Source organism: Salarias fasciatus (assembly GCF_902148845.1).
Source record: "Salarias fasciatus chromosome 23 unlocalized genomic scaffold, fSalaFa1.1 super_scaffold_20, whole genome shotgun sequence".
Classification (NCBI taxonomy): domain Eukaryota; kingdom Metazoa; phylum Chordata; class Actinopteri; order Blenniiformes; family Blenniidae; genus Salarias; species Salarias fasciatus.
The window spans coordinates 7,786,813-7,813,689 of NW_021941230.1; the positions used below are offsets into that span (position 1 = coordinate 7,786,813).

The following is a 26,877-nucleotide window of genomic DNA, read 5'->3' on the forward strand; positions in this document are numbered from 1 at the left end:
TTATTCTATTTGATTTTCATTCTTATTTTATAGTATTGGTACTGTCTTGCACTGTTTTGCATTCCAGTGAAGTGTGTTAAAATGCTTATATTGTGTGCTTTTTTATGTAACGCCTTGGCAATGTGAATGTATGTTTGTCATGCCAATAAAGCTCCTTTGAATTGAATTGAATTGAATTGAATTGAGTTCTAGTGGTAGTAGTTCCTACTGTTGACCCCCAGGGGGCAAACTTTTCGGTGAACAGTTCCTCCCGTTTTCTCACCCTCTTGTGGACAGATGTAGGTATTACAATTGTCCAGATTCCCACCAGTTTGATGAACCTCCAACATAAATCAGACTAGTTTTCACTGAAATTCCGCTCAGTTTCGATTTATTCCTTAAAATCTAATTTACATTAAAATACCAAAATTATCTCAAGATTTTTTTTCTATCACTGTTATAAAAAAGTTAAACGAGATCATAAAATTTTAGAATTAATTTATTGGGAGATAAAATTCTTTGTATTTTTGTTCTGCTCCTGTCCTTTACAGTGAAATAATTCTGCCGCAATATGGAGACAGAGTCGACTGTCTTTGGTCTGAGAGAATTAAAACAATAAAGAACGCTTTCAGAAGGTCAAATCAGGAGTCTTGCTGTTGTTCTATCATCGATAGTTCTAGCTGATTGTCATTATCATTAAAAAATAAAAGCTGAATTCCTCCTTCTCAATGTGAACTGGTGTTTCAGGGAGTTTGTTTTCCTCACTGTTCCCGCAGGAGCGGGCGGGGTCGAGACTTCATAACACACACACTGCAGACATTCACACGTCTTCTTTAGAAATGGACTCAAAGTGAAGCTGCTGGTGTTTAAACGAGGGAAACTTGGTGTTTATAAACGTTTGCGGACACTGGGAGGCTGTGGCTGGTTGGGTGGAGTTAGCAGCGCTTCTCGGAGCGTTTTTGCTACATAAACAGCCTCAAATCATCGGTCGGCATTTCTGAGAGCGTCTGATAACATCCTGGACATGAAGTGTTGCTACACACTGCTCTCTGCTTCATTTCCAGCCTGTTTGCTCTGAACTGTTCATCAAACTCCAACAACTCACCTGAAACACTTCCGGCTCCAGTCTGCTGCGAATCGGCGAAATTTTGGACTGTAATTGCAATTCTCACATCTGTCCACAAGAGGGCGTAAAAACAGAAGGCGCTGTTCACTGAGAAATGGACGTCTGCCCTCTGGTGGTCAAAAGTAGGAACTGCTATTGCCACTTAAACCTGGAAAGAACATTATTACAATCACATTTCCTGAATTAAATTTACAGTCTGCCTCATGTAGATGGTCCGTCAAAGATTTCTGATCGATTTTTAATCATTTATGAAAGATAGTTCACCAAAATCTCCACAAGTTATTGTCTTTACCATGGCTTTGTAAATGATTAGTGGATGATCGCCCTCTGGTGGTAACAAGGAGAGACCACAAAGTCAAATGGACTGCACAAAATCAGAAAACTAAATCAGAATAACACTTCCTGTAAACTCCTGCGAAGTAAAGCTTCTGAAATGACGAGAAACGTGTGAAACTTGGTTTCAGCTGAATAAATTTGCATATGATTAGTTTTTGTAACGAAATCTTGAAGTGTTAGAAGATTACAAATAAAGCACCAGCTGTGAATCTGGGTGAAATACAGTGTTTTATCGGGTTTTTTTTTTTTTTTTTTTTTTTTTTTTTTGGGGGGTGGGGGGGTCGTATTTTTTTATTCAACAAAATAAAGTACATCTCACAGAGGTGGAGGACTTTGACTCTACATGGAACACATACAAACAGCAGTGTAAGGCAGTTCAACAAAAATGAGAACGTATTTACAACAAAAGCAATTTGGATACATTTATTCTTTTGGTACACTTGGATTTAAAATGTCTCAAAGAAAGTTAATGAACTTTAAAATCATAAAAAAATATCAAAACATGGAGCAGAGTCTCTCCACTTACAGCAATGTACATGAGCGATACGACCATCTTTGAGCTAAGTTTGAAAATCAAGCAATATGTGGGGTAACTTTTGAGTGTCTGTAAATAAATGAAAGTTCTTTCAAAGCCTCTGAATGACAGACAAAGTAAAGAATGCAGGAGAAAAACTTCTGTTTTTAAATGTTTTTTTATGGCATTATGAGGTATTCAATTAATAAAATAAATAAATCTGACAAAATACAATCTCAAGAAGACTGTTTTCAACTGAAACTCTACAAAGTATAGTTCCATTCGTTAAACTTTGTTCCTGTATCTATTCATGTTTCGTAAAATTTTGGTTTGTTATTAATTAGTTTTCAAATTAATGAAAGACCTGTTCTCCTGCACTCCCCTCATCCTGGACCCCAACACGGTGCTGTCAGAAGAACTGAGCAGTCTGGAGAGAAAAACCCAGCACCTCCTCCATCGTCAGGGCTTCAGCTCAGGAACTCACAGTCGGGACGTGGAGGTTGGAGACAACCCGGAACGGAAGCTGGGCGTGTTGGTGGAGTCTGTCCGCACTGTCGATCATCGACCGCCCCAACCCCCTTTCTGGGTCAGGACGAGGCCTCGGAGGGTCAGAGTCACCTTGGACTGGAACACAGACAAGCTGAGGTTCTTTGATTTGGACACTGAGACACATCTACATCTTCAACAGCGAGATGATGGAGAAGACGTTCCCTCCTGTCTCCCATTGAGAATTTTACCAAGTAGAAATAACTCAGACTACTGAACTCTAAACCAAACGCCATGTTTTCTCCTCTGCAATCACGACTCCTCCAGTCAGTATGCATTCTTTTTATTCATTTATACAACTGCGTATGTCCCGCTTCCCCCAAATCTATTTACACAATATATTTCATTTCTTTAAATACAGTTAAGAACAGAAACATTCAAATTAGCTGTTAAGTGTTGCATTGTATAAAATACAGTGGCAAACATTTAAAAAATGCATAAAAACAATTGTGAACAGCACTAGATTTAAAAAGTGACATTGATATTCCAGTACAGCAAGTTTTTCTCTTTTTTTTTTCTAATCTCTGTGCAAAAGTTTGCGAATCCCATGAAAGTTCAGCGGACGACTCTTCGCATTGACTTTTAGGCTTTAGCGACTTTTGTTCTACATCTGAGAGAAATCTTATCAAAGGGGGATGATTCTAGAACGTCCGGGTTCCACGTGATGGATCGCGGCTGTGCGGAAAAACCACACCGAGAATCAACGCGCGACACACTCGACCATCTCCAACATCCCGCTTGCTACATTGAGAGGCTTTGAATGGCGTTCGTGGTTTATCCTCATCACTTTCCCGTCAACAGTCCAACTAAGAGCAACGGTCTGAACAAGCAAAACTAGAAAAATAACGGTGAATGAGATACTTTTTTTTTTTTTTAGAAAAATAGGTGGACGTGTTTCTTCTAGACGTGTGAGGATGAACGCTGTGCTGTCAATGTTTCAGTGTGTCGCCGACTCGGGCCGTCTATAGTTGAGTCGAGTGCAGTCTTCATGCAATACGTGTGTTGTGCGCTATGCTGCTGGAAAACTAAATGGACTAATTTTGTCATGCAGTAAAGAGATTGAGTACATTTCCACGTGTGGAGGTGGAGGAGAAGTGATGGAGGCTGCTGCACTGGACCGGTGTGGCGTTTAAAGGCTGGAGCAGGCGGATAAAGCTAAGGCTGTTCAAGGCGGAGCGGAGACCTCGGGCCTTTATAACACAAAGTGACAGGTGTGGTGGGGCGTGGTGGTGGTGGTCTGGTAGGACGTGGCGGCGGTCTGGCGGGGCGTGGCGGCGGTCTGGTGGGGCGTGGCGGCATTTTGGTTTGGACCAAGATGATTTCTGACTCGGCACGAAGATAATGGAAGACCTAAAACACGCAACAGAGCAGAGCCAGGTGACGTCCAGAGACTCCGAGGAAGGACTGATCGGCTGGTCTGGGACTGTTGTTCCTCTGACACATGACTGACACACACACACACACACACACACACACTGCGCATGTTCCAGTTGATATTGACTCACACACGGACTTCGATGTGTTTACATATATACATTCAGAAGAAACACACAAACAGATGCATGGAAACACACTGATAGAGCCGTCAATCTTATGTTGGTGTGTGTGTGTATTTGAAGCCAAACAGCTGTGTGAGTTAGCTAACCGTGTGAGTTAGCTAACTGTGTGAGTTAGCTAGCCGTGTGAGTTAGCTAACCGTGTGAGTTAGCTAACTGTGTGAGTTAGCTAGCCGTGTGAGTTAGCTAACCGTGTGAGTTAGCTAACCGTGTGAGTTAGCTAACCGTGTGAGTTAGCTAGCCGTGTGAGTTAGCTAACCGTGTGAGTTAGCTAGCTGTGTGAGTAAGCTAGCAGTGCTGCGCCACCAGTCAGAGCTGAACAGTCGACCTGGACTCCACATGAACGGTATGCAGGTGGTTTCATGGTGAGTGTACGCCGTGGCGAGTGAATCCAGGACCTAAAAGCTGTTCCTTCTCGTTGAGCTTTTAAAAAATTCTTTCCAGAGTGGATTAAACTCCAGAAATGTTGCTGTGCTGGCCCGACATTATTGCTCTCAAAGGCTGATAAAAGTCATAGTTGTGCTATGGGACGTCCACGCAGCCGCTTCACGTCGTATTGTCACGCCGAGGCCCGTTCGCAGCTCAATCGGAAGTGGGTCGTCTTCTTTTGTGGCAAAGTGGTGTACAGTAGGCACGCTAAACATACAGACAGGAATCCTCCGGAGTGTGTGGCGCCGTCCGTTTGTTTGGAGCTGCGGATAAACGAGGAGCTTCAAGGCTCACTTAGGAGCGAAACATCGAAATGCCTCCATGGAGTTTCAAGTAGCTTGGTCGCCCGTGAGACGGGACGGGGCGTAGAAAACCAGACTTGCTAGCTACAGTAGTCTGTGAGCATGCCGCGGTCACACCTGAAGGCCTGGTGAGTTCCAGAGTGTGAGGAACATGCAACAGAAAAGAAAAGATGAGAACCAAAATCATGCATATCTTCTAGAAAGAGCACATCAGGTGCCTTGAATTGCTGGCAGTGTTCTATTTGAACTATGTACATGGTCGATGATGACTTTACAGGTGATAATAATATAGTGTATAAATACCTCTGTATAAATGGACTTTATACATCTAAAGGGGAATGTGGAGGAGGGAATCTGGGAGATTTTCTCAAAAAGAATGGAAGAAAGTCTACAGTTTTTATCCTTTGCATATTCAGTCTCTTTCTTAGACCCTGAGTCAAGCTTGAGAGAAGACTTCCAGTCACTGTGGGGCAGTTGGGGATGGGTGGGGGTCCTACTGTCCAGGAAGCCCCGGGTCAGACAGCGGCCTGTGGAGTCCCAACATTCCTGAGCTGCTGGGTACGTCTGGTAAAGAGGCCTGTCGGCCCGACGGCGGCCTCTGCGGCACCCGGCGGAGCCGCTGGGCGGAGTCCACGCCGTTCGGGGGGCACTTCTGCTCCGTGTCGGCTTCGCCTTCCAGCAGTCCGGCGAAGTTGCCATCTGGAAGAGTCTGTGTGTGGAGGAGGACTGGGGAGGTTTCTTTGGATTTGTTCAGGGCCCTCTCTAAGCCGGGACTCTGGAAATGCAAAACACAGAAGCTAAGAACCAGCTGAAGCCATCTGGTGGATCGTAATGGAGAAGAGGTGTCAGGGCCTGTGGAAGCTTTGGGATCAGTACTCTTTCCTGTACAGGAGTCCAACTGTGTTTCTCCGATTTGAACAATTCTGTTGTAACAAACGCCCATGCTGTGTGTTTTGGGTAGCAGTGTTGTACCTGGGGCCGAGGCGGAGCCGGGCCGAGGCTGAGCTCGCTCTGGACGGACGACGCCGGCTGGATCCTGACGGCCGGCCTCTGGTACTCGGGGCTGGAGGTGACGGTGCTGTAGGCGGGCGGGCCAGCCGTGGTTTGCCTCTGGAGGAGCTGCAGGATGGCCTGGATGTCAGCCGTCATCTGGGACTCCAGTCTGAGAGGAGGACAGAGAGACGTTCATGAAGAGGCTGGACGCTGAAGCAGTGGGTGGGTGTTAATGCTCATGTCAAACACCAGGGGGAGACTGAAGACAAGGAATGCATGTGTGGCCCATTCAGTATCTTCATTTTTATTTTTCCATAGCAAAGCTCAGCGACCCACTCTTGGGTCATGACCCAAAGTTTGAGTAACTCTGTGCGAGCTGCAAAAACATGTTTAACCTTCATGTTTAACTCAGGCTGCAGATCAGATCCTGAATGTGTTGTTAAATATCAACGTGCATGAATTACATCTGGCAAAAAGAAGCGCACAGACAAAACTGCAATCTTTTTTTTTTTTTTTTTTTTTTTTTTTTTTGCACTGTGTCAAAGAGAGGATTTTAAATATGGAATAAAACTTATAGTATCTACAATTAATCGGCAAAAGTCAATGATTAACTGTTTACCACAGCCTGGTAAGTTTTTGCCTCAGCTGTTGACTCTTGAATTAAGTGTGAACTTCACACATTTTACCTGATGAGATGGAAAACAAAGCACCTGCATCGTCTCCTATTGCAGCAGGTTGCATCATGTCAAAAACAGCCGGCGCATCAGTGCCACGTTATTGCCCTTATTTGTATTCCCACCATTTCTAACTTAAAGGTAAAGAAGTGTTGGCTGTTAGCAGCCACCTGGATTCTTTCAGACCTGACCGAGACTCTTTACAGGCAGAACCAGATTCCTCCAAAAAGTCTTGGTTTCTTTCAGATTTCTGCTATTTCGACACAAAACTAGCAACGTGGAGGTAATCATGTTTTTTTGTCGGTTTACTGTCATAGTTTGAAATGAGTGTGAAATGATGAAGAAGTGATCAAACATGGCCTTATAAAGGAATAACGTGCAGATCAAAGACTGAGTAACGACCGAGGACTCAGCTGGGAGGACTCTCATCTGGATCTCCACACCGAGCTGAAGTCTGATGAAATCTCGCAACCTGATCGAAAGCAGAAAATCTGCGACTTCACGCAGACATCGGCTCAAACCACTCGATGTGACTGACGGGGGAACTCTTGGCGGCTGCGAGCTATAAATAACTGTCTGCCTCCTCCTCCTCATCTGCACAGGCCAAACGGGCTGAGATTTACACGAGCTGCTCGCACGGCGGACGCTCTGCTTACAGGCCGGAAAAACAGCAGCCAAGCTGAACCGCAGACAGATGAAAAACTCTGATTTTAGAATCCAGTGAAGTACAGCGTTCCGCAGGGTCGACTGGGTTTCTACCTGTTGAGGTGCTGCTGCAGCAGGTCCAGCCGTTGCTCCACCTCTCCGTAGGTGAGGTCCGAGTCGCTGTCGTCCTCCGCGGCCGGTGTCTCCGGACACTGGGCCGAGTCTCCCGCCGCCTCGCCGGGCCGCGCCCACTCGTTCCCGGGCAGCTCTGCTGAGAGACACGAGCATGGAAAACAGGAAACCTGGTTTATAGGAATCAATATCAGAGAGACCTGATGGAGAGACGGTGGATTGTAGCGAATAGTGATCCAGGAATTCAAGCCCACTACCTCAACCCTCGACATCGTACATTAATAGGGGTTGTCATTGGAAGAGTCCACTTCCTACTGGGGATTCTGGGTATTTAAAGCATTTACTTTATCGTCGAAGATCTGAAATCCTTCGTGTTTTGGACTCTGGATCCTGATCAAAACACTCCATAGTGATGACTTGTACTCAGAATAAATCACAAGTCGAGTGTACTTAAAATATCGCCCTGACTTCACCATAAAGTCATCACAAAGGGGGGCGCCTGGGGCTCAGCTGGCGGAGCCAGTCATCTCTCAATGGCAGGGTTGTATGTTCGATCCCCCATCAGAAGAGCCGTGACCCCGGGCTGGCAGCTGGATCTAATCCTCTTAAATTTTATAACCAAGCGGGTTTATGTTTCCCTATAATGACACCTAATCCTTGTTTGGACTTTCAATAGGTGTGACATTCTTCTCTCAGGGCTTATGGGTTTTTGGAGCTCTTCGAAATTAACTTCAGTTTTGGAGTTGCAACCTTCCACTTTGTAGATTCTCAGGATCACCAGGATGAAAAACGCCCGGCTTTGTTTGTTAACAATCAAAAAGTAAAGGGGACAAAGCATTTCCTTTGTTTTTCAACAGAACAGTCAAAATAAATCAATATGAGCGTCACCTTTATATTCCTGGCTCTGCGCGCCGTTCTCGGCCGGGGCCCCACCCTGGGCCCCACTCAGCCCCAGACCCAGGGCGTGGTCCCTCACCACCGGGTAACCCAGCACACCGGAGCACAGAGGCCTCTGCTCCTCCTCCTCCTCGTCCTCCTCGTCCTCCCCCTCTTCGGCGGATTCCCTCCTCTCCTCCGAGGCGTAGGTCTGCCTGCCCTGCCTTTGGGAGCCTGCCGGGAGAGGACGGCAGTCAGGAAGTGCAGCAGAGGGAACGCCGACTTCTCCGGGGATGCTGCGTTGCCTCATTATCTCCGACAACAGGTAGTGAGTGTTTTGCTTCGGGGTTCAGGTGAGGACAAGCAGCGTTAATGGAGAATTCAGCTGCGAGCCGTTTAATGTCACGTAACCAAACACAAAGGCCGCTAATGGTTGGAATGACCTGTAAAAAGAAACGAAATGCAGAGCAATCCAATATGGTGAAACCGGATTCAGGTGATGGACAGGTCTGAGATCTGAGTATTTTAGAGCTGGCGATAAGGAGACGTACACCAGTGGAGCTAGCGAAAAGATAAAAACTGTTACATCACCAATAAAATCTGAGGATGTGTGACTTAAAACCCCAATTCTGCTGGAAATAATCGATAATCGGTGAGCACCATGGGAAGAGTTTGAAACCTATAATCTGTCGACACTTCTCAACCTCCTAACTGCCACTGAGCTGAGAAAAACGTTACAAATCTGATCAGATTTCTCATCTCTGATGCTCGATCGTCAGTACCGAGTGAAATATGGGCCTTAAACGGTGCGGACGCCGCTCTGGACGTCGCTCTGGACCTGAAAGTCACGGCTCGCTAAACTGAGCTGAACCCCGAATCTTCACGGCTGATGGACGGCAGCAGGATCTGCCGGCTGCTGGACGGTGAAATGGACTGCTCGCTCGCCACACTCTCTGTCCCCTTGCTCGCGTTATATTGGGAGCCGGTGACGGTGCATGCAGACGGCCTGTAACCATGGCGACCCATTCGATTTGCTGGAATCGTAGCCAAACTGCTGAACGCTGCTGCGCCGAGGCTCCCGTCCCCGTCTCCGTCTCCAAGTCGCCGCTCCCCCTCCCGGCTGTTAGAAGTCACATTACAAGAGATCCCGCCGCGTCAGGGCGCCGGGGCTCGAACACGGCGTGGCGGAGAAGCCGCCCCGCTGTCCGGGGGAGGGGGAGGGGGAGGGGGAGGGGATGATGCTCTGTTTAGCTAGCTGTGAAGGAGATGTATCCAAGCAGAACACACAGTTCTTGAGGGGGCGGCAGAGAAGCGGGCTCAGAAAATCAGAGCGGGTTTTTTGGAAAAGTCTTAACCCTCGCCTGCGCTCGGAAGAAAACCCAGTTTTGATTCTTGATTTCCGATGCCGCCGAGAGTCAAACAGACTTTCCATGAAAATAAGCGGCGGTTGATTAAGTGGATCTCCTTCAGCTCCTAATCTTACTTTTATGTAACACTGGTGCTCTCAGGCTGGATTTGGACCTGGACACAGTCATGATCGCAGACTGCCAACGAGTGAGAGCAGTGTTAAGTATGTTAAGTGGACTCTTCACATCACAGAGGCTTCATTATGTAACTCAAACATTACCGGGAGAAAACCGACTGTTTGAACCGCTGACGCCGGGAACGGACTCCAGTTTCCCAGCTGCTCTTTTTATTGGCTGTTTCTTAATGTCAGGCTGTATTTTTATAATGCTCCATCAATAAATCTCAGAGTTCTTTTCCCAACAATTCAGAAATAGATCTAATGGAGACCAATCTTCCCTCAGAAATAGGACTCCAGTTTTTTTAATAAACAATTTGGTGTCAGAGAAAATTCAGTTGTTTTCTGTTTCTTCCCCTAAAAGTGTATTTTCTGCTGCAAATCTGTCGAAATTCAGTTCATCACAGAGTGCAGCCTTAACAATGTTTTCCACAAGAGACAGAGAACATTCTTCCTTTAAGAAGAAGCGGCCTCTACATTTCTCATTATACACTTCTCTTGAAGGACGGTCTTCTTTAAAGGATATTTATTATTGCCTCAATACAAGATCTCTCCAAATGTTACTGGTTTAAGAAGCACTTGTTAGTCTGAATTCTGCAGATCTATCATCCATATTTAACCAGGGATTATTGGAAATATATATAAAAGTCCAGGGGAAAAAAAAAACAAAACACATATATAGTGGAATCGATTGAATTTCTTTCTCAGGAAATGGCCTCTATATTTCCTCATTATCTATTTGGCCAAAGAGGATGCTCGGCTTATTGGCTGTTAGTTAATGTGAGTGATGCATCACTGGCAGGGCAACATCTCTGCAACGCTCCATCAATGAATCGCTGACCGTTGCACCAGATCCTTCCAAAGCCAGCTCCTGAGAGAGAGACTAAAAGCAGAACGCCGCACGCTTCGAAGCCTGCTTCATTATGTGTTCCCCGAGTCTTGTCTCGCCCGTGAAGGTCCCGAATTGGACGGCCCCGTCCCACCAAGGACTCACCCTTGGGGGTTCAGAGACGGCCATTAATTCTGCCGCAGTGACTCGGTCTTTCTCCGTGACGGCGAGCCTCCAGAAAGACGCACGGGGGGAAGCCACGCGGCGCTTTAGGTGCGTACAGCGCGAAAATAATTTTCTGGAGGATACGGCATTGTTACAGCTTTCATACATTATTCAAACATCTGTCTTTTGCACAGCGGGGGCTCGTGTGAAGCTGCCTGAGAAACAGCGGCAATAACAATGTACCAGTTTGAGAATGTTTTCGTAAAAAACAAAGCCTTTTCCTGTAAATGCGAGCTTTCACCAAACTGAAGGACAGCCTCAGATGCTGCCTTCCTAAGCAGTAACCGTGTGAAGAGCGGTGACGTTGTCTGACCTGTGGAGGACTTCCGTCTGTACGAGACCCGCCTCGGACACGCCACGGAGTCGGCGTTGGGATTGGCTGCTTGCGAGTAACTGGTCTGTAAGAGAAGAACAGGCGTGCTTCAGTTCTAGCGGGTAACTAGATCGGCGCGGCGCCGAAACCAGCATTTCCTCGGCAAACGCAGCAAAGTCATGTTGGAACAGCTGTTTTTTGATGTAATCCTACCAGCAGCGACTCGTGTGTCTCCTCTCCTCTTTCTCATCCGCTGAATAAATAACCAAAAGGCCGAACTTTCCTTTCGGAGGATAAATTAAGCCTCTGCAGACTCGTGTGTCTTTTTTTTCCCCCAGCATGCACCTGCAGAGCAGGAGTCCACAGTTCGCCGTACCTTTGCGTTTTCATCCCGGAGGTCGAAGGTCAGTTCCAGGTTGGTGAGGAAGTGGTCGGCAAATTCTGGATACATGTCCAGCACCTCCAGAATCTCCTCCCTCTGGATGGTGTGCAGGTCGCAGTAGCTCAGTGCCCGCACATCCGCGCACGACTTCCCCGGCTTGGCGAACAGGTGGATCATCTCGCCGAAGATGTCGTTCTTACCTGCGGAAGAGCAGAAGGGCTGCAGCTGGAATCAATCCGGCATGTGACCTACCGGAGAGCCCGACGCCTCCCCGGCGGGACGCCGCGGAGGCTAAAGGCCACCGCGGTCAGATAACCAATGGATTTCCACGACGACGGTTCGTGAAGTCAGGCAGGCCAAATAATCCACTGCTCACTGACTAATGACCTATATGGAACCACCGCAGGCTCCACCGCCCTCTGCTCCGTGACTACGGGGGCTCAGAAGGCCCAAGAACAGAAAAGGAATAATGTTATGCACCATAATTCAAGCTGTCAATGCCATCTGAAGAACAGTAATTTGATCAAATTCAGTTGCATGAAAAAGGAAAAGAGCGAAGTTTAACTGTATGAGTTTATTGTTATTTGTTCGAGGCTTCATTAAAAATCCATATCTGATATCACAACGTTAAATATTGGGATATTCGAGTGCGCCAATATTTTCCTCCACACCTGGAATGAACATGAAGAGAAAGAGCAGAATCGATGGGAATGTGGGGTAAGAGCAGATAAATAAAACCCCGGTGGGGTCCTTAAAAATGATGCATGGAGCGAAAGTGAGCAATCAGCAGTTTCTGCTGCCGAGAAATGCTGACTTGCGTGTAACCTACAATTCCTCCTCCTGTGGCTCTTGCTCATCGTGACCCTGAAGTGTCGGGGTTGGGTGTGTGTGTGTGTGGGGGGGGTGGTTACTGGCGTCACGGATAGTCATTTAAAAAAAAAAGGGAAGGAGGAAAATAAGAAGCCTGTGAAAAGCTCCGCAGGATCCACCTGCAGCAGCTGGAGGAGATGTACTGTGATTACATCTGGATGCCGTGCGACAGACCCACCCAAGATGGCCACCACCACGTCGTCCTTGAGGATTTCGATGGAGCCGCGGGAGATGAAGTAGAGCGCGGTCAGCACGTCTCCGCCGTGGACCAGCGTGTCGCCGGGCGGGGCGTGGGTGGTCTTGAACCTCATGGCCAGCGCCCGCAGGCAGCCCTTGGTGGCCCCGCGGAACGCCTTGCAGCCCTGCAGGAGGCTCTTGTTGAGGTGGAGGCAGATGTCTGCCTGCAGGCACTCTGGAAAACCCTTCAGCACCTGAGAGTGACAGATGGGTCAAAGCAAACGTGAGCAGTGGGGGGGGGGGGGGGTCGGGCGTGACGCCAGAGGCGCTTTCAGCTTTCAGGTTGTGGCTTCGGGTGCGTGCTGGGCTTTTGGTTTTGGGGGTGAAGTTGCAGGTCGAATTGGCTGACTTTCCAGAGGAATTTAATACAATTGCCACTTGTGTTCTTTCCTTCTTCTCAAAACCTATTACAACCTGCAGTGGAAATTGCCTGCAATGTGTTTTTTTTTTTTTTTTGCTCTGCAGAGAGGTACGACTGGCTGTTTCTTTGGAGCAGCTTTAGATGAGAGACGAGACAGAACATTAAGGGACCGAGAAGCTGCAGATAAACACAGGTTCAGTGCTGACGTCGCCTTTCTGGAGCTACGGAGAATTAATCTACCCCATAAACCATTCCCTCGAACGTTCAAGAAGCTAATCATAAAAACTCTGCCTCAAAGAATTATTTCATAAAACAAACTCGATCGATGCTTTGACCCAAAATTTACATGTCATAAAATTTTCTGTCACATGCACACAAATCGGGAAAAATAAGAGCCGGTGAGAAGCTAAAAATTTGTTATTGTGTTTGAGCGCGATCAGAATTTGCATTTCAAAAGGTATTTCTTTCCCTTGTATTCAGGTTTCTCCATCCTCTTGTGCTCTGCTGTGGTGGCCCTTTCTTAATATTTAGATATCAGCATATTTAAATCTTTCTGTTTAAAAATAATGTTCACCACCTCCATCACTAACCCATATAAATATATCTGTCTATATAATATATATTCACTTTGACATTATTACGGTTAAACTGAATGTGATTTTTTTTTTTTTTTTTAAAGGGGAAGAGTTGAGTTTTAAACTTTCCCAAACCGACTCCAGAATAACAAATCACGAAGAAGTACAAAACTGAAATCTGAAAAAACTGATCTTGACATTTTCATGAGGCCTTCCTGGAACATAAGAACATATTTCACTTACCCTTTCAAGACAAACACACAGAGACCACTGACAAAACTACTACAGCTCCGCCACAACTTCAACTGACTGTAAATAAGAGCCACATCCACTGGACGGCAAGAAAAAGAGCTTCGAATAAAAAAAAAACAAGAAGAAACACCTCTCAATTTAGTCATTTACACACACACACACACACACACGCACACAAAAACAAAGAATACAATGTGCTAACGCCACAAGCACAGGAGAGAAGAAATGTTCCCTGAGCTGGATTTCTGGGCTCTGACAGGTCTTTTTGTTGCTCGCAACAAAAAACTGATGAGTAGATTTTGGAAAGGAAAGACTGAACAACATTTGGCAAGCGCAGGTGCCGCCGCCGCCGCGCGCACAGCCAGGCCTCCCACGAGTGGGCCCGGGCGAGGCTGTGCCCACTCTGCAGGCGTGATTCACTCTGTCTCTGGTACCAGATCAACGCCGGCTTTCAAATACACACATCTCATGCACAAAGTAGGAGGGGGGGGGGGACCGCATGCACAGTGTCTGCCGCAGCGTCTCCTCACTCAACGGCGTGATGCGAATCCTCCTCTGCAGCTCTTTTACAGCACGAGTGTGTATTCGTGCACAACCCCGATCCCAAAAAAGGTGCAACTGCAGTCGCGTGCAAATCATTTGAAGACTGAATGTGACTGAAAACAGGATGAAACGATCAGAATTGATGCAGCATAAATGATGTAAACGGCTTAAAGCTTCTGTATTTGGTCTTCTGATTAGCAGTAATCTTTCACTTTTTTGGAGGCAACTTCAACTAGAAGCAAACACCCAATTTGTTTTTTTGTTTTTAGTAAATTTTCCCCGATTGTGGGACTTCTTTCTTCCGCCTCGTTTCTACCACAAATTAAATAATGCTATAATATGATGTACAAAATAACTAAACTATGGTGCAGTTCAGCTATTCACAGAAAAATCAGTTTGCAGACGTACAATGTTGAAAAATCTTAATTTTTTTGCAACTGGATCACTGAAATATTTATAATACCTCCCAAAATGTTGCCAGTCATCAATCTATAGAGTATTAACATAGTTCTCATTGTTGATAACAATTTGGAGATGTGACTTTCTCACACTCCTGCTTTGTGTGTTGAGTGTTTGGTTTGATTGTATTGTCGTTTCATTAATCAATCATGTAGGTATTTTATGTAATACATAGAGTAGCAAAGAAATCGCAGAAAAAAAAGAGTGGATATGTAATGTCTTGTTTGTGCTCTTTTCAAATGATTTGCACTTCAGAGTTTCACCGGCCGTCCCAGCTTTTCTGGAAAAGGGATTGTGCGTAACACGTGACACACTGAGGGGAAAATGCTGTACTGTAACATGCATGTTCGGGTAAAGTGATGGGAAAAAAAAGAGACTAGTCTGAATATTACAAGTGATTTGTGACTAAAAGCTAACAAAGCATTCCACTACTGGTGTGAGACACGTCTAAAATGAAGCTCTACCACTGAGGAACACTGATGAGTCGTGTTAGCACATGTACCTCCTGCTCTTACCAGAGTGGCGCAGTCATTCCATTTGACATGAGGCAGACATGGAAGAGACAAACTCAGATAAGTACCATGAGCAGTATCGTGACGGGAGAAGCCAGAGGGACTGTGCTTGCACCACAGTGCCGGTGGCTTTCACTTCCACTCAACATCGCATAGTCGGTTCTGGACTGAATCGCCGCACTATGCCCGTGAGGCTGCGGCGGGAGCCAGGACAGGACAAGCTCAGCAGAAACGCTCAGAACGTCAAACTCATACAGGTCGGAAAGAGGAAGAGGACGAAGAAGGTCGAGGGGTGAAGGAAGTCTGGGCGGCGCGCCCGCTCCCTCTCGTACCATGTTCATGTCGATGCCGTTGGTGTATGTCCAGGCGTGCTGGAAGTACTCCTCCAGCCGCTGCCTCAGAGGGTTGGGGATCTGGTGGAAGCGGATGAACTCCTTGACCCGCAGCATCTGGAGGTGATACCTGGCCGTGCCCGAGTACAGCCGCTGGATGATGGCCGACACGTTGCCGAAGATGCTGGCGTACATCAGGGCTGGTGAGGAAAGAGGCGCGTTAAGAACAAATTGCTGAATTCAATCAATCAACCGTCCGTCAGTAAATAAATCGTGACGCTTAAATAGAAGAATGGTGCATTAGCCAGTCGGTCACGTTACATAACGTGACGGCTGTGTCTCACTGCGGATGATAAATGTTGAGTTTGGAGACCTGGAGAACATCCTGACTGGACTTACCACGCTCCCCATCAGCAGTTTGACACCTTCAACCACCAAGCAAAAACTCAATGTACGTGTTTTGAGGAAAACTGTTGCCTGATGACAAAAGATTTGCTTTGTTTGAGACTTAATTCTCCAGAAATGGTAGAAAAGTCAGACTGTGAGTCAGGCAAACAGCTATTGAGTAATATTCATCCATATTCATGACATTTGAACAGTTGAGGCTCTGTTTGTCCACCTCTTGATTGGAGACTTGTTCTAACGCTGTTTGCTAAATGAAATCATTCCGGACTGAAGCGAGCTCCTCAGAGTGTTTGTTTCTTTACCGTGAATCTTTAAACATCTTATACACACTCTCGGCGTCTGCAAAACACACTGAATACACAAGCCCGGTTTCCCCCGCAGCTCTGATGACAGAGAGTTTCCGACATAACGGGATTAAAAGCGGGTATGACTCAGCCGTCACTCACATCCAATGAGCATGACACAGATGGAGAAGATCTTCTCCGAGTTGGTGTTGGGGGAGACGTTCCCGAAGCCCACGCTGGTCAGACTGCTGAAGGTGAAGTAGAGCGCCGTCACGTACTTATCTTTGATGGAAGGGCCCGAGCTGGGGTCACTGTAGTTGTATTTCTTCCCTTGAATAAATCCAACAAAGCAGACGGTTAATTCCTAAAAATGAAAAGTAAGATGGAGGAGAGACACAACAGGACGGTACCTATGGACACCCCCAGGTTGTCCAGCCAGCCGATCTTGTGCTCCAGGTACGGCTTCTCCACGTTGCCGATGGCGTACCAGATGCAGGCCAACCAGTGGGCGATGAGGGCGAAGATGCACATGAGGAGCATGAGGACGGCAGCGCCGTACTCCGAGTACCGGTCCAGCTTCCTGGCCACCCGGACCAGACGCAGAAGGCGCGCCGTCTTCAGCAGTCCGATCAGGGTGGTGGTCTAGAAAACAGAACGTCAGTTGATTCAGTGCTGATCGAAGTTACTGCTGGGGCTGATAGAACGACGCACTGCTCAGTGGTTTACCCTGGAGGTCCAGTCAGGTCAAACCCGGTCAAATGTCAGCTTATGGCAGCGGAAGTCCCTGATAACTTTTGACCAACAATCAAAGTGAACAAGTTGTTTGCCTTCTCTGCAGGTCAAAGGTCGGGGTCAGGGTCTGGGTCGGGAATTAGAGATTTTCACACACGCGCGCGCAACTTAGGAATCTCGTTCCTGCGTCAGCACGCTTTGGCGTAAGTCAGGCAGACAGCTTCCGTTTGGGGTTCCCATCGTTTGCAGACGATGAACCGCTTTTCTCTGAACATTTCCCTCAAAGCCACCGATCTCAGCAGCCTGAAGTGACAAGGGAAACCACCCTCGGCGAGCGCCGCTGGATGCAGAGATCAGACGTAAACAGATTTGTGTGCATACATTACAATGTAGACTCACTGCCTTCTGCTGTTTAATTCAAAGCACTTTAATCCTCCTGTTTCCCAGATCGGGGAAATTAACACCCAGACTGCGTGCGGAACTGGGGAGAAGAGACACGAGTCCTGATCTATTAGTGTCAAGCAATCTGTAAACACAATAAGAGGGAATGCTAATAGGTCCTACCACTCCCTATCATGCCTGACAATTATCCTAATATCCTTGGGGAAATCATTACACGCAGCCTCCTGCTGTAACTGTGCTTCCCCACATCTGTGCTTGCTTACACCTCTCGTGTGGACGGGAGTAAATATGACAAAATTCACGCGGCAGCGCTCCCTCTTTTGGAGTTGAGTGATTCACGAGGGCCAGTGAGCGCCGACGGAGCCGCTTCTGACGGGTCCATTAAAAGGCGCTCGTCTTCTCAATCTCACACCAAAATCACCGCCATCACTCACCCGGCCGGTGCGCCCTCTCGCCAGCAACGCGGCGAGCGGGGAATGAATCACACACGGAAACAGATGAGCCCTAAATGATCCGCTGAATGTTTTTGCCCGAGGCGCAGTGCAGCAGACTCGCAGCGAAGGCCCACACAGTGCAATGTTGATTAAAATCTGGGCTTACTGTAAGTCGGAGGCGTTTAGGAGTGAGGAGGGAAGCTAAAGCTCCCATTAGCAACGCATCCACCAAACATCCCTGCGGCCATCTGCCACCGTGGCTTTACGGGCTCGCCTGGCCACTTTCAAACACCCATCGCTTTGCTTTCATGGTGGCCGGTTTGCAGCTCCAAACGCAACTGAGCGTGCATCTGAGGGCGTTTCGCTCCAGCGAGTCACGCGGCTCGTCACTAGCCCCATTGAAACAGTCTCCGAGAAGTCTGCATGTTTTCTCTGAGCATGAGTTCCACGCTTCAGCTGAGCTTATTTTAGACCAATCGAATCACCATGAGGGCTGGAGGAAGTGTCTGGGGACAGGGGAGTCTGTGCATTTCTGCTTAGACTGCTGACCCCGCGACCCGGTCCTGGATAAGCAGTGGAAGATGGATGGATGGATGGATGGATGGATGGATGGATGTATGGATGTATGCATGGATGGAATCACCATGTCGACTTGCAACATCCTGCACTGTTTATTCACTCTGCAAACTGAAAGGAAACTTATTATTCAGCTGAAACATGTTAGTAGAGCACCGTAACTTCAACGAAAAATCTCATAGCTCAAACACATATTGTTATCGTAATACTTAAAATCACAATTCAGGCTTTCTGACACCTTGATTCCAAGCTACAAGACTCATAATTAGAAATCCAACTTCCACTGCACGTCCTGGTTTGACTGTTCGTGCAGTGAATCTGAATAAACTCCATCTTTTGAATTTCTGCAGGTCGTACATGTGGTGACCGGATGGACGTCAATACACTTTTTTTTTTTCCCCAAGTTGCTGCTGGAAGACGTGAAAAAAGACCTGGTGCCCTTTGTAAAAAGAGACGAACACGATGTGTTATAAAGTTGCTTTAACTTAAAACGAAGGGCCTGACAGGAAAATTGAACACAGTGTCAATATGTAGGAGCGGACAAGGCGCTTTTTAATGCACTTGGTGCCGCAGCCACACTTAAAGTGTCGACTGCGTCTCTGATACGAGCTCGTGGCGGCGGAGACACGGCGTACTTTTAAACTGAAATTAGGAAAATCACCGGCGTGTCAGTCTGAACTAGAAAATACACTTTCAGTTGAATTGGTGAGAAATGCACGGACACAATGTGCTTTTAACTTGAGGTTACAGGCTGGAGAGGAGTTTATTGTTACAAACGTCATCAATTCAATAATATACGATGAAACAACTAAAAACTGGTCAGTTTACCAGTCTGAAACTAATAAGGACACCTTGATGGTGGATCATCCAGAAGAACCTTCGGTCAACAACACATGAAACCAAAGGGTTAACAGGTTCAACGATCTGCAGAGAGGTTCACGTCAACTTTTCCACTAAAACCGCCACTGTCCAAAATGAATGACGAGCACACGGGAGCGGAGGAGATATGCAAAGCTCCTGACAACACGGCACTTACTCAGAAAATGATGGAGCAGCTTGATGACTGCTGCAGGAAAATACAGTCCCACATCATTTCTTTTTATTCCCACACTCACTGTAAATCAAAAGAACCTCAACCTGCCGTGTTCCTAATGACATCAACCAGTTGGAAAAAAAAAATATGAAAAGACACACACCCTGAACATATTGTCAGATATGGTTTCCAGGCAACAAAGGTGCAGGAGATTACGTCTAAAAATAGCCTGTGTCTCGATACGGCGAGCTAAAATAACACGCCTTCAAGACGGGAGCTAAAACTGTACATGGATGTGTTATTTTCAGTGCGTGTCAGCGACTTGACGAGACAAAAATAGGACTTTTTTGTGGTCCTGACGGTGTGTTCTCGCGTCTGCGCCGTTCCCTCCGCCTGCCGTCGACTCCAGCACCAACATGGCTGCGACGTGCCGACTCAACTTCACACTACTTTATATCGCACAATAACAAAGAAACTAAATAAAACAAAGAATAAAACTGAAGGAAGGAGGTTTTTTAATGCTGCTGTTTGTCTGAGGAGTGATCTATGGAGGATGTCAGGGTGACGGATGACACAACGCGGAAGAAGTGATTTAATGCTCAACAAAATGCGGATCATATTCTGCATTCAGAAGGAAAAATGGAAGCTAATGAAACGTGCCAGGCCGATCAGCTCTGTGCATTAGTAATCCACGTGAACTGTAAGTGAAGTTCATTTGTGTGAATCAGTGTTGAAATGTTTGTACAAACGAACAGAAAAAGTATAAATTTAAAGAGAAATGTCAGGAAGCCTGAACAAGATGAAACACGAAAGATCAATTTAAATATGGGGCCGTCTCTCACAATGTTCTTTGGTGCAAAATACGATGTCATAAAAAAAAAAAGTGCCTGTTGTTAGTTTGTGGATTCTGTTGAAGAATATGAAAAAAATTGTGAAAATCATCAATACCAACTTTGTGGGTTGCTTCCTCCGAAGCAAAATTTTTGTTTTTTTCCAGTTGTCCTTATTTGTTTCACTAATACAAAATAATGATTACGTTTTAAGTGACAGACTACAGTGTCTTTTATCAATAAGTCTGATCAGTGAGAATGTAGTCAGGACGTCTTTTGATTTATTTCTCATTTTGTCAATTCCACAAATATCTACCGACTGAAATTTATAAAACCTTATCAAATTATTTCGATTTGTGGTTTTAGATGAAATTTTTTTTCAAGTTAAACTGAAATTTCATGGAGGAACTTGTTAAAAGTATTAAAGTTATCCATAAACTAACTTATTAAAGTGCTTTTGTTTGTTTTTTTTAATTTTGTATGTGAAGTTTTGGAAAATAAAGAGATGAATTACATTTTCATATTTAGTGTTTACATGGTTTTAAATATAGAAAATCATCATAGAAGCTTGTCTTCAAGTCAATTTCGATATCGGTAAATATCGGCCACATCAGATATTTGTATCGGTCTTAATTTGCAGTGCACTGCTTTTTTTTTTCTTTTTTTTTTTAAATCAAGACATATTTGAAGAAATTATCTGGGAAAAAAAAAAATCAGTCCTCAACCTGACCCCGCCTGGAGTTTCTTGGTGCCCCCCGAAAGGCCCCCGCAACACATTTTGAGAACCAGTGACTTAAGAGGCTGCAGGCTATTTACAGGTCATTTAACTGTCGTCTGGTGACGGCCTGGAAGTCAATCAGTGACGCGAACGCTTCAGAGAAACGCAGTATTTCCACTTTGACACCAGTGTCCTCTGTTCTCTAAACGGCTCGCCGCCATCAGCAGATGACTTCCTAAGCTGCCGCCGCCGCCGCCGCCGCCGCGCTTCCTCTCAGGCAGGGCGGTCCGGGGAGGCTGAGACCTCTTTAACTGATCTGGATTGCCCGGGGGCTGCTGGGTCTGGCTCTGATGAGAAGCGAGCGGAGGGAAGCAGATGTGACAGCCCGGCGTCAGATTGGTTTAGGAGTCTAAGCGGTCCCAAAACACTACGGCCAGAGCTGTCAGCTCACGGCGTGACGCGAGGACGGCGAGGCCGATTTCTCCGCCGCTTGGCAAATTAACCCGTCAACGTGACGCTCGACGACTCGGGAAGGGTCGGATGTTTTGATGTGTGGCTGAAAGAGTCTGGCCTGGTGGATTCTGGTATTTGAAGCATCTGAGAGAACCAGCTTTCGGTGTAAAAGTCTTGGTGCTCAGATTTAAAGAGTGTCAGGGATCAAACATACTCCTGGAACTGTTCAGGAAAGATGGCCGCCCGTCTTACCTCGTCAGATCCTGAACCGAAGATGAGGAGGTCGAACGGTATGGCGGCCACCATGTCGATCAGGAACCAGCCTTTGAAGTAGTGGATGGCGATCTTGGCCGGGTGGCTCACCACCTCCTCGTTGGCGTTGACGTACGTGGTCCTGAAGTTGATGAGGATGTCCACGATGAACATGATGTCCACGATCAGGTCCACCACGTTGAGCGGCGAGCACGAGTAGCCGCACTCCCGGCGCCGCTGCTCCTCGATGTCGTTGAGCAGGAAGGCGGCGGAGTAGGGCGTGAAGATGGCGGTGTAGATGACCAGCAGCAGGATGAGCCAGTCCCACACCGCCTTGAAGGGGCTGTAGTGGAGGATGGTCCACTTGTCGATGCGAGGCGTCTGGAGCTTGTACTCCGGCAGCACGTCGGCGCCCAGAGAGAGAACCTGAAGACGAAGAAGTTAAACACTGACGATCTGCAAACTTCATGAAATCACAATCAATCATGAAGCAGAGGCAAGCGCTCCTTCCTGCTCAGTGTCTAAACTCTTTCAAAGCTACATTAAAGGTTTGATTTGTTTCATTGTTTGTGATTTAACAAACTGTACCGTACTGTACAGGATAACTGACTTCGAATAGGCAGTATACTTGAGGCCTGAACAAGTGAATTATTCATATGTGAAGCACAGGACGACAATGCTTCTCACGTAATGTCAACTACAACGACACACTCAGAGGAAAAACAGCAATGAGACGGCTCCATCCCACCTGCATGGGTTGGCTTTCCGCTCATGGATTCATAACCGGGCCGAGGTTTAAGATCACAACGGGAATCAGCGGGTTTTATTGCGACAGGAATATCTTTTAACTGCTCGTCGGAACAGGAAATGGACAAACAACAGGACGATAAAATTAAAGATGTATGAAATGGGGGCATTATCCACCCCGTGGAGCCTGCCTGTCACGATCACTGTCTCTGTTATTGCAGGTACCATAGATTCCCTAATAGCTTTGACCATCAGTATCACAGCAGCGTCATGGACCATTTAGGATGAGAGTCTCCAGATTTTGGAGGTAATTACAGACACAGGCAGTTCTATTCATCCAGGCGTTCAACGCTTCAGTGGGGAGGAATGAATTTTTCTCATCATAAAGAACTTTAAGCAGAAATGCAAAGAAAAAACGAACAAGAAGAACTGGCAAGATGCTTTGAGATTAGCAGTCTTGGACAAACACACTCTTAATAAACACCAGCAGCTCCCAGCAAGCATGGATCCTCCACCCCTCGGCCTGCTGGGAAGCCTGTGAGGAGTCGATTGGCTGTCTGAGCGACAGTTCTAGATTAGCGTCTTGTAGCCAATCTGTTGCTAAATAAAAGATCTCATCTTAATTATTTAACCTGTGTACTGTAGCGCCGTGCATTTGGTGCAAACGAGCTCTCTCTCGCGGAACGGAAAGCTCCTGCCTTGTTTGGCTTTGGGTTGAGATGTATGCAAATCAGTTCTCTCATTCTTTTGGTATTATTTATAAGAGCTCAGTGTTGTTTCATGTTTCCAACGGCCACCATGGGTCCACGTTTTCCCTCAGACGAGCCAAAGAAGTCAACACCAAGACACCGACGGTCGCCGTCAGACATCTTACGCTTTCGTGGCCAAGAGACGCTCCAAATGTCACGAACAGGAGGCCGGTTCCAAGTTTGTGACTGGAGCAGCTTCCTGGCTGAACCCTCCATCTGCCGGTGGAAACTGTGAGGCAGCCGAGGGCGGCGGCGAGCGTTCAGGAGCCTTGATCCACGCTTCAAACCAACTCCAAGGAGCTTTGAGTTCCTTCCGAGACATCTGCTGTGGTGTTTTTCACAGTCAGGTGTCTGGAGAACTGTTTCCAGACCCCAAAGCTCCACAGCACTGTAATACAGTCTCATCTCCATCATGGTTTCATTTCAATGTCAAACAGCGTCACATAAGCCGAGCCCCAACATGGCCGTGTGCAGAGCGCCATATGCTCCGTTATAGAAGGAGCTGGGAAGAAGGGGGGGGGGGGGGGGGGGGGGCTTCCAGTGTGTCCACAGAAACATGGATTTAATTGGACAGCTAACTTCCAGACAGCGCAATTATTGTTCCACTTGGGAACAAGAAGACAACACTGTGACAACGCAGCCAGCGAAAGGTTAATGAAGACGGTGGTGTGAGAACTAGAGGGAGCTCGAAGTTAAAGGGGATGAGCGCTAACTGAACTGAAGAACAGTGACACTGCTAGACCGGAGCGATGATGGATTTTCTTTCTTTTTTAACCTGCTTTAGTCACTGAATTCAACCAGACACAAAAAAGACAGCTTTTCTTTTTCGAACAGTGGCATTTGAGACATTAACTACAGAAGCACAGTCAGACTTTAAAGGGACCATAACTCATCACCGCAACCGGTTCTCTGTAATCTAGCAGCAAAAGTATCTTCACTGAAGTCTTTGATGCTTCATCTGACTTCAGTTCTGATTGAATTGCTCGTCTCAGTTTCATCCTGGAGATCCAGCTGAGGATCTTTCTCCCCTGAAGTTGCCTCTGAGCGCCAACGGGAGTCAATTTCTGTGCCCTCTATCTGTTACACTGTTTAATGGGCAAAATGCAAAACTGAGACTTGGTCAGAGGTTCATGGAAGCCTCAATCAACTCCCTCTGAATCCATTACCTGACCGACCCCCGGTCTGCTTATGAGGCGGAAAGGTGAGAATGACCTCTAACCTTGTAGGTAACTCTAGAGCCACGGTCTGCTCTGGACGGCGTCTGGAAGTTGTAAGACTATCTCTGATTATCAGGTGATAGACACATCTGCCGCTGCTCTTCAATTAATCATGTCGAAGCTTTCCGAGCGCACGTCGACGTGTCGAGAAGAACCAGTGACTTCACGGGCCGTTCAGCCGGAGCGAGTCTTGATTTGATTGAACAACGACTGCACTCCGAATGTCTGCCTTCGTCTGTCTGCACCTCACACCGTCAACAAATACATTATTAATAGCTGAAGACGTAAAGAGCGTTCGGCCCTTCAGGGCTTTCATCTGCGCTCTAATTTTAGGAGGCGCCATCAGTCGCTTCATCGATCTTCCACAACTGTAAAGCCTTGTCTTGCCGTTTGTTTCGAACTGGAAGTGTAATGTGTTATTTGTGCGACTAGCGTTGGTCCCAAAGCCTGGACACATTGGACTGTAGCTAAGTATAGTTTGGGATTAGAATTTGGGATTTGTCTGCAACTTCCTGTGTCCTCCGCTTCACAATTTTCAGCATTTCAATCAAATCCAGCAGATTGCACATTTGCAGTAATTTGTCGAGGACAGGATCTAGCGTCGGAAGATGCTTAGACTCTCGGCAACATGTGCCTTCACACTGAGACCCGTATTAACGGTGTTTGGAGGAGCTCTCACCTGTGTGACCTTGTCCGTGACGTTGTGCGTGCGGTCTTTGACCTTCGGGGCGATGATGGTCTTCTCGGACGAGGGGGGCGACGGGCACTTCTTCTCGTTGTTGGCCTCGGAGAAGTTGAGCGTGATGAGCGGGATCTTGTTGATGGTGCTGTACTTGTTGAGGTTGGAGTCAGACGTGGAGCCCAGAAGGCTGGACTTGATCTGGCTCAGCGGGCCTGGCGAACAAGGCGGAGAGGGAGGGTGGTCACGGCTCGGCGTTGGCGTGGGGTTATTCGATAGGGGGAGGGGGGGACGGTGGGCTGCTGTTGATCTGAACAGACGCCGTGGGTTGTGAACATCGGAGAACAGTGTAGTGTTCGTCTGTGATTGCCGTGACATGGGTAGTGAGCATGGGGTGACCCGCACTTTTGGAATGGGTTCAACCAAAACACAACACAACACTGAGGATACAACAGATACTGAAATACAAACTGCCCAGCCTCTGATTGACCCGTCTAGGATGAACGGGCCTTTCAAAGTTTCTCATTAAAGGATAATGGAGAACACCGCTGGCAAAAGAAAAGAATGACTCGATGCACGATCGAAGAATGCGACTTCACGCTGTTGGTGCGGCCGGCTTTCAATCGGACGGTGCAGAATTCACTTAAACGTTCCCTCATCCTACGCTACAAGTAAAAAAAAAAACTAGCCCATTAGCCTTCTGCTATCTGGTGGATGCATTTGGAAACATGTGACACCACTACACGAACTAGCATGTGGGGGAAAAAAGTGGAAAACAGACGACTGCTGAATCAGGTTGGGTTCATCTCCCACAACCCTCTTTTGACAGACCAGTGACTGAAAGTGAAGGACGGGGAAACAGACAGCTGAGGATGAAGGGTTCTGATTTGCATGCGCAGCTTCAGTACATGCCAAAGTCAGAATACATCAGAGCGGTCAGACAAAAAAATGAAGAGAAAAAATAAAAAAAAACAGCTGAAAAGAAAAAGTAAAAAAGCCAAAGCCATACCCCCAGCCATCCAGGAGCGAGACACTAGCAAACCAGGAGAGAAGAAGAAGAAGAAGAAACAGGAGGGAAAGGGGAGAGTGGGGTTATGGAGGGGGTGCTGCTGGGATTGGAGCGTCAGTACTCAGGAATACAAACAACTTCAGCTGAGCTGCACTTCCCATTGAAAACTCTGTGAAACGTTGCGTTCACCATCAAAGCAGTGTGGATTAAAAAAAACAAAAAAAAAAAAACAAAACATCCCACACATGCACACATAAAGAAAAAAAATAAGAAGGCAAATTATAGATAATAAACGGTTCCATGAAGAAAATATTCCTCTCCAAGATGATGCAAATAAAAAAACAAAACATTAATTGTTGAAAAAATGTAAAAGATTAAATGATCTTAAAAGAGCTGAAATATCAACAACAAAGCAAAGTGTTCTGCTTGAAAAGTAACATTTCATTTACTGCTTTCATATAAATTAAAAGGCAAATAAGTATACAAATATGATGCTGGTGAAACATTTGGGAAGTAAAAACATTTCTTCTTCTCCTGTGAAGGCAAAGTTTGAATTATTGTCATGTTTCAGTCATCACTGATGCAAAGGACTGCACTGGAACTGAGGTGATCTGTGGAAAAACATGCAACATTGTCACTTTTATACTGAACACTGATCATTACTCTGTTTCTGCCGCTTCCCTGTGTGTCATGCATCTAATTCACTGCACGTACATCTTCACTTTGCCGACACCACGGTCGTCTAAATGAGCGTCCTAATAATGATCATCATGACAAGTTGTTTAAGCGTTAAATGAAATATGACTACAGGAGGCACATTTATACCATTACAAGGAA

At 46.6% G+C, this 26,877-nt stretch overlaps 1 protein-coding gene across 1 annotated transcript in view; it reads right to left on the minus strand.

Annotated features, from left to right (window-relative positions):
• Positions 1–4,478: 4,478 nt before the first annotated feature.
• Positions 4,479–26,877, minus strand: part of LOC115383624 (potassium voltage-gated channel subfamily H member 7-like) — a 54,218-nt gene continuing 31,819 nt past the window's right edge. The window contains exons 5-16 of the mRNA XM_030085756.1: positions 25,032–25,246; positions 21,640–22,065; positions 16,620–16,851; positions 16,372–16,539; positions 15,521–15,720; positions 12,428–12,680; positions 11,374–11,579; positions 10,998–11,082; positions 8,121–8,342; positions 7,215–7,368; positions 5,761–5,950; positions 4,479–5,563 (exon numbers count right to left, since the gene is read on the minus strand). Coding sequence (XP_029941616.1) covers positions 5,282–5,563; positions 5,761–5,950; positions 7,215–7,368; positions 8,121–8,342; positions 10,998–11,082; positions 11,374–11,579; positions 12,428–12,680; positions 15,521–15,720; positions 16,372–16,539; positions 16,620–16,851; positions 21,640–22,065; positions 25,032–25,246 — 2,633 coding nt within the window. The 3' untranslated portion in view covers positions 4,479–5,281. The remainder of the gene's footprint in view (positions 5,564–5,760; positions 5,951–7,214; positions 7,369–8,120; positions 8,343–10,997; positions 11,083–11,373; positions 11,580–12,427; positions 12,681–15,520; positions 15,721–16,371; positions 16,540–16,619; positions 16,852–21,639; positions 22,066–25,031; positions 25,247–26,877) is intronic.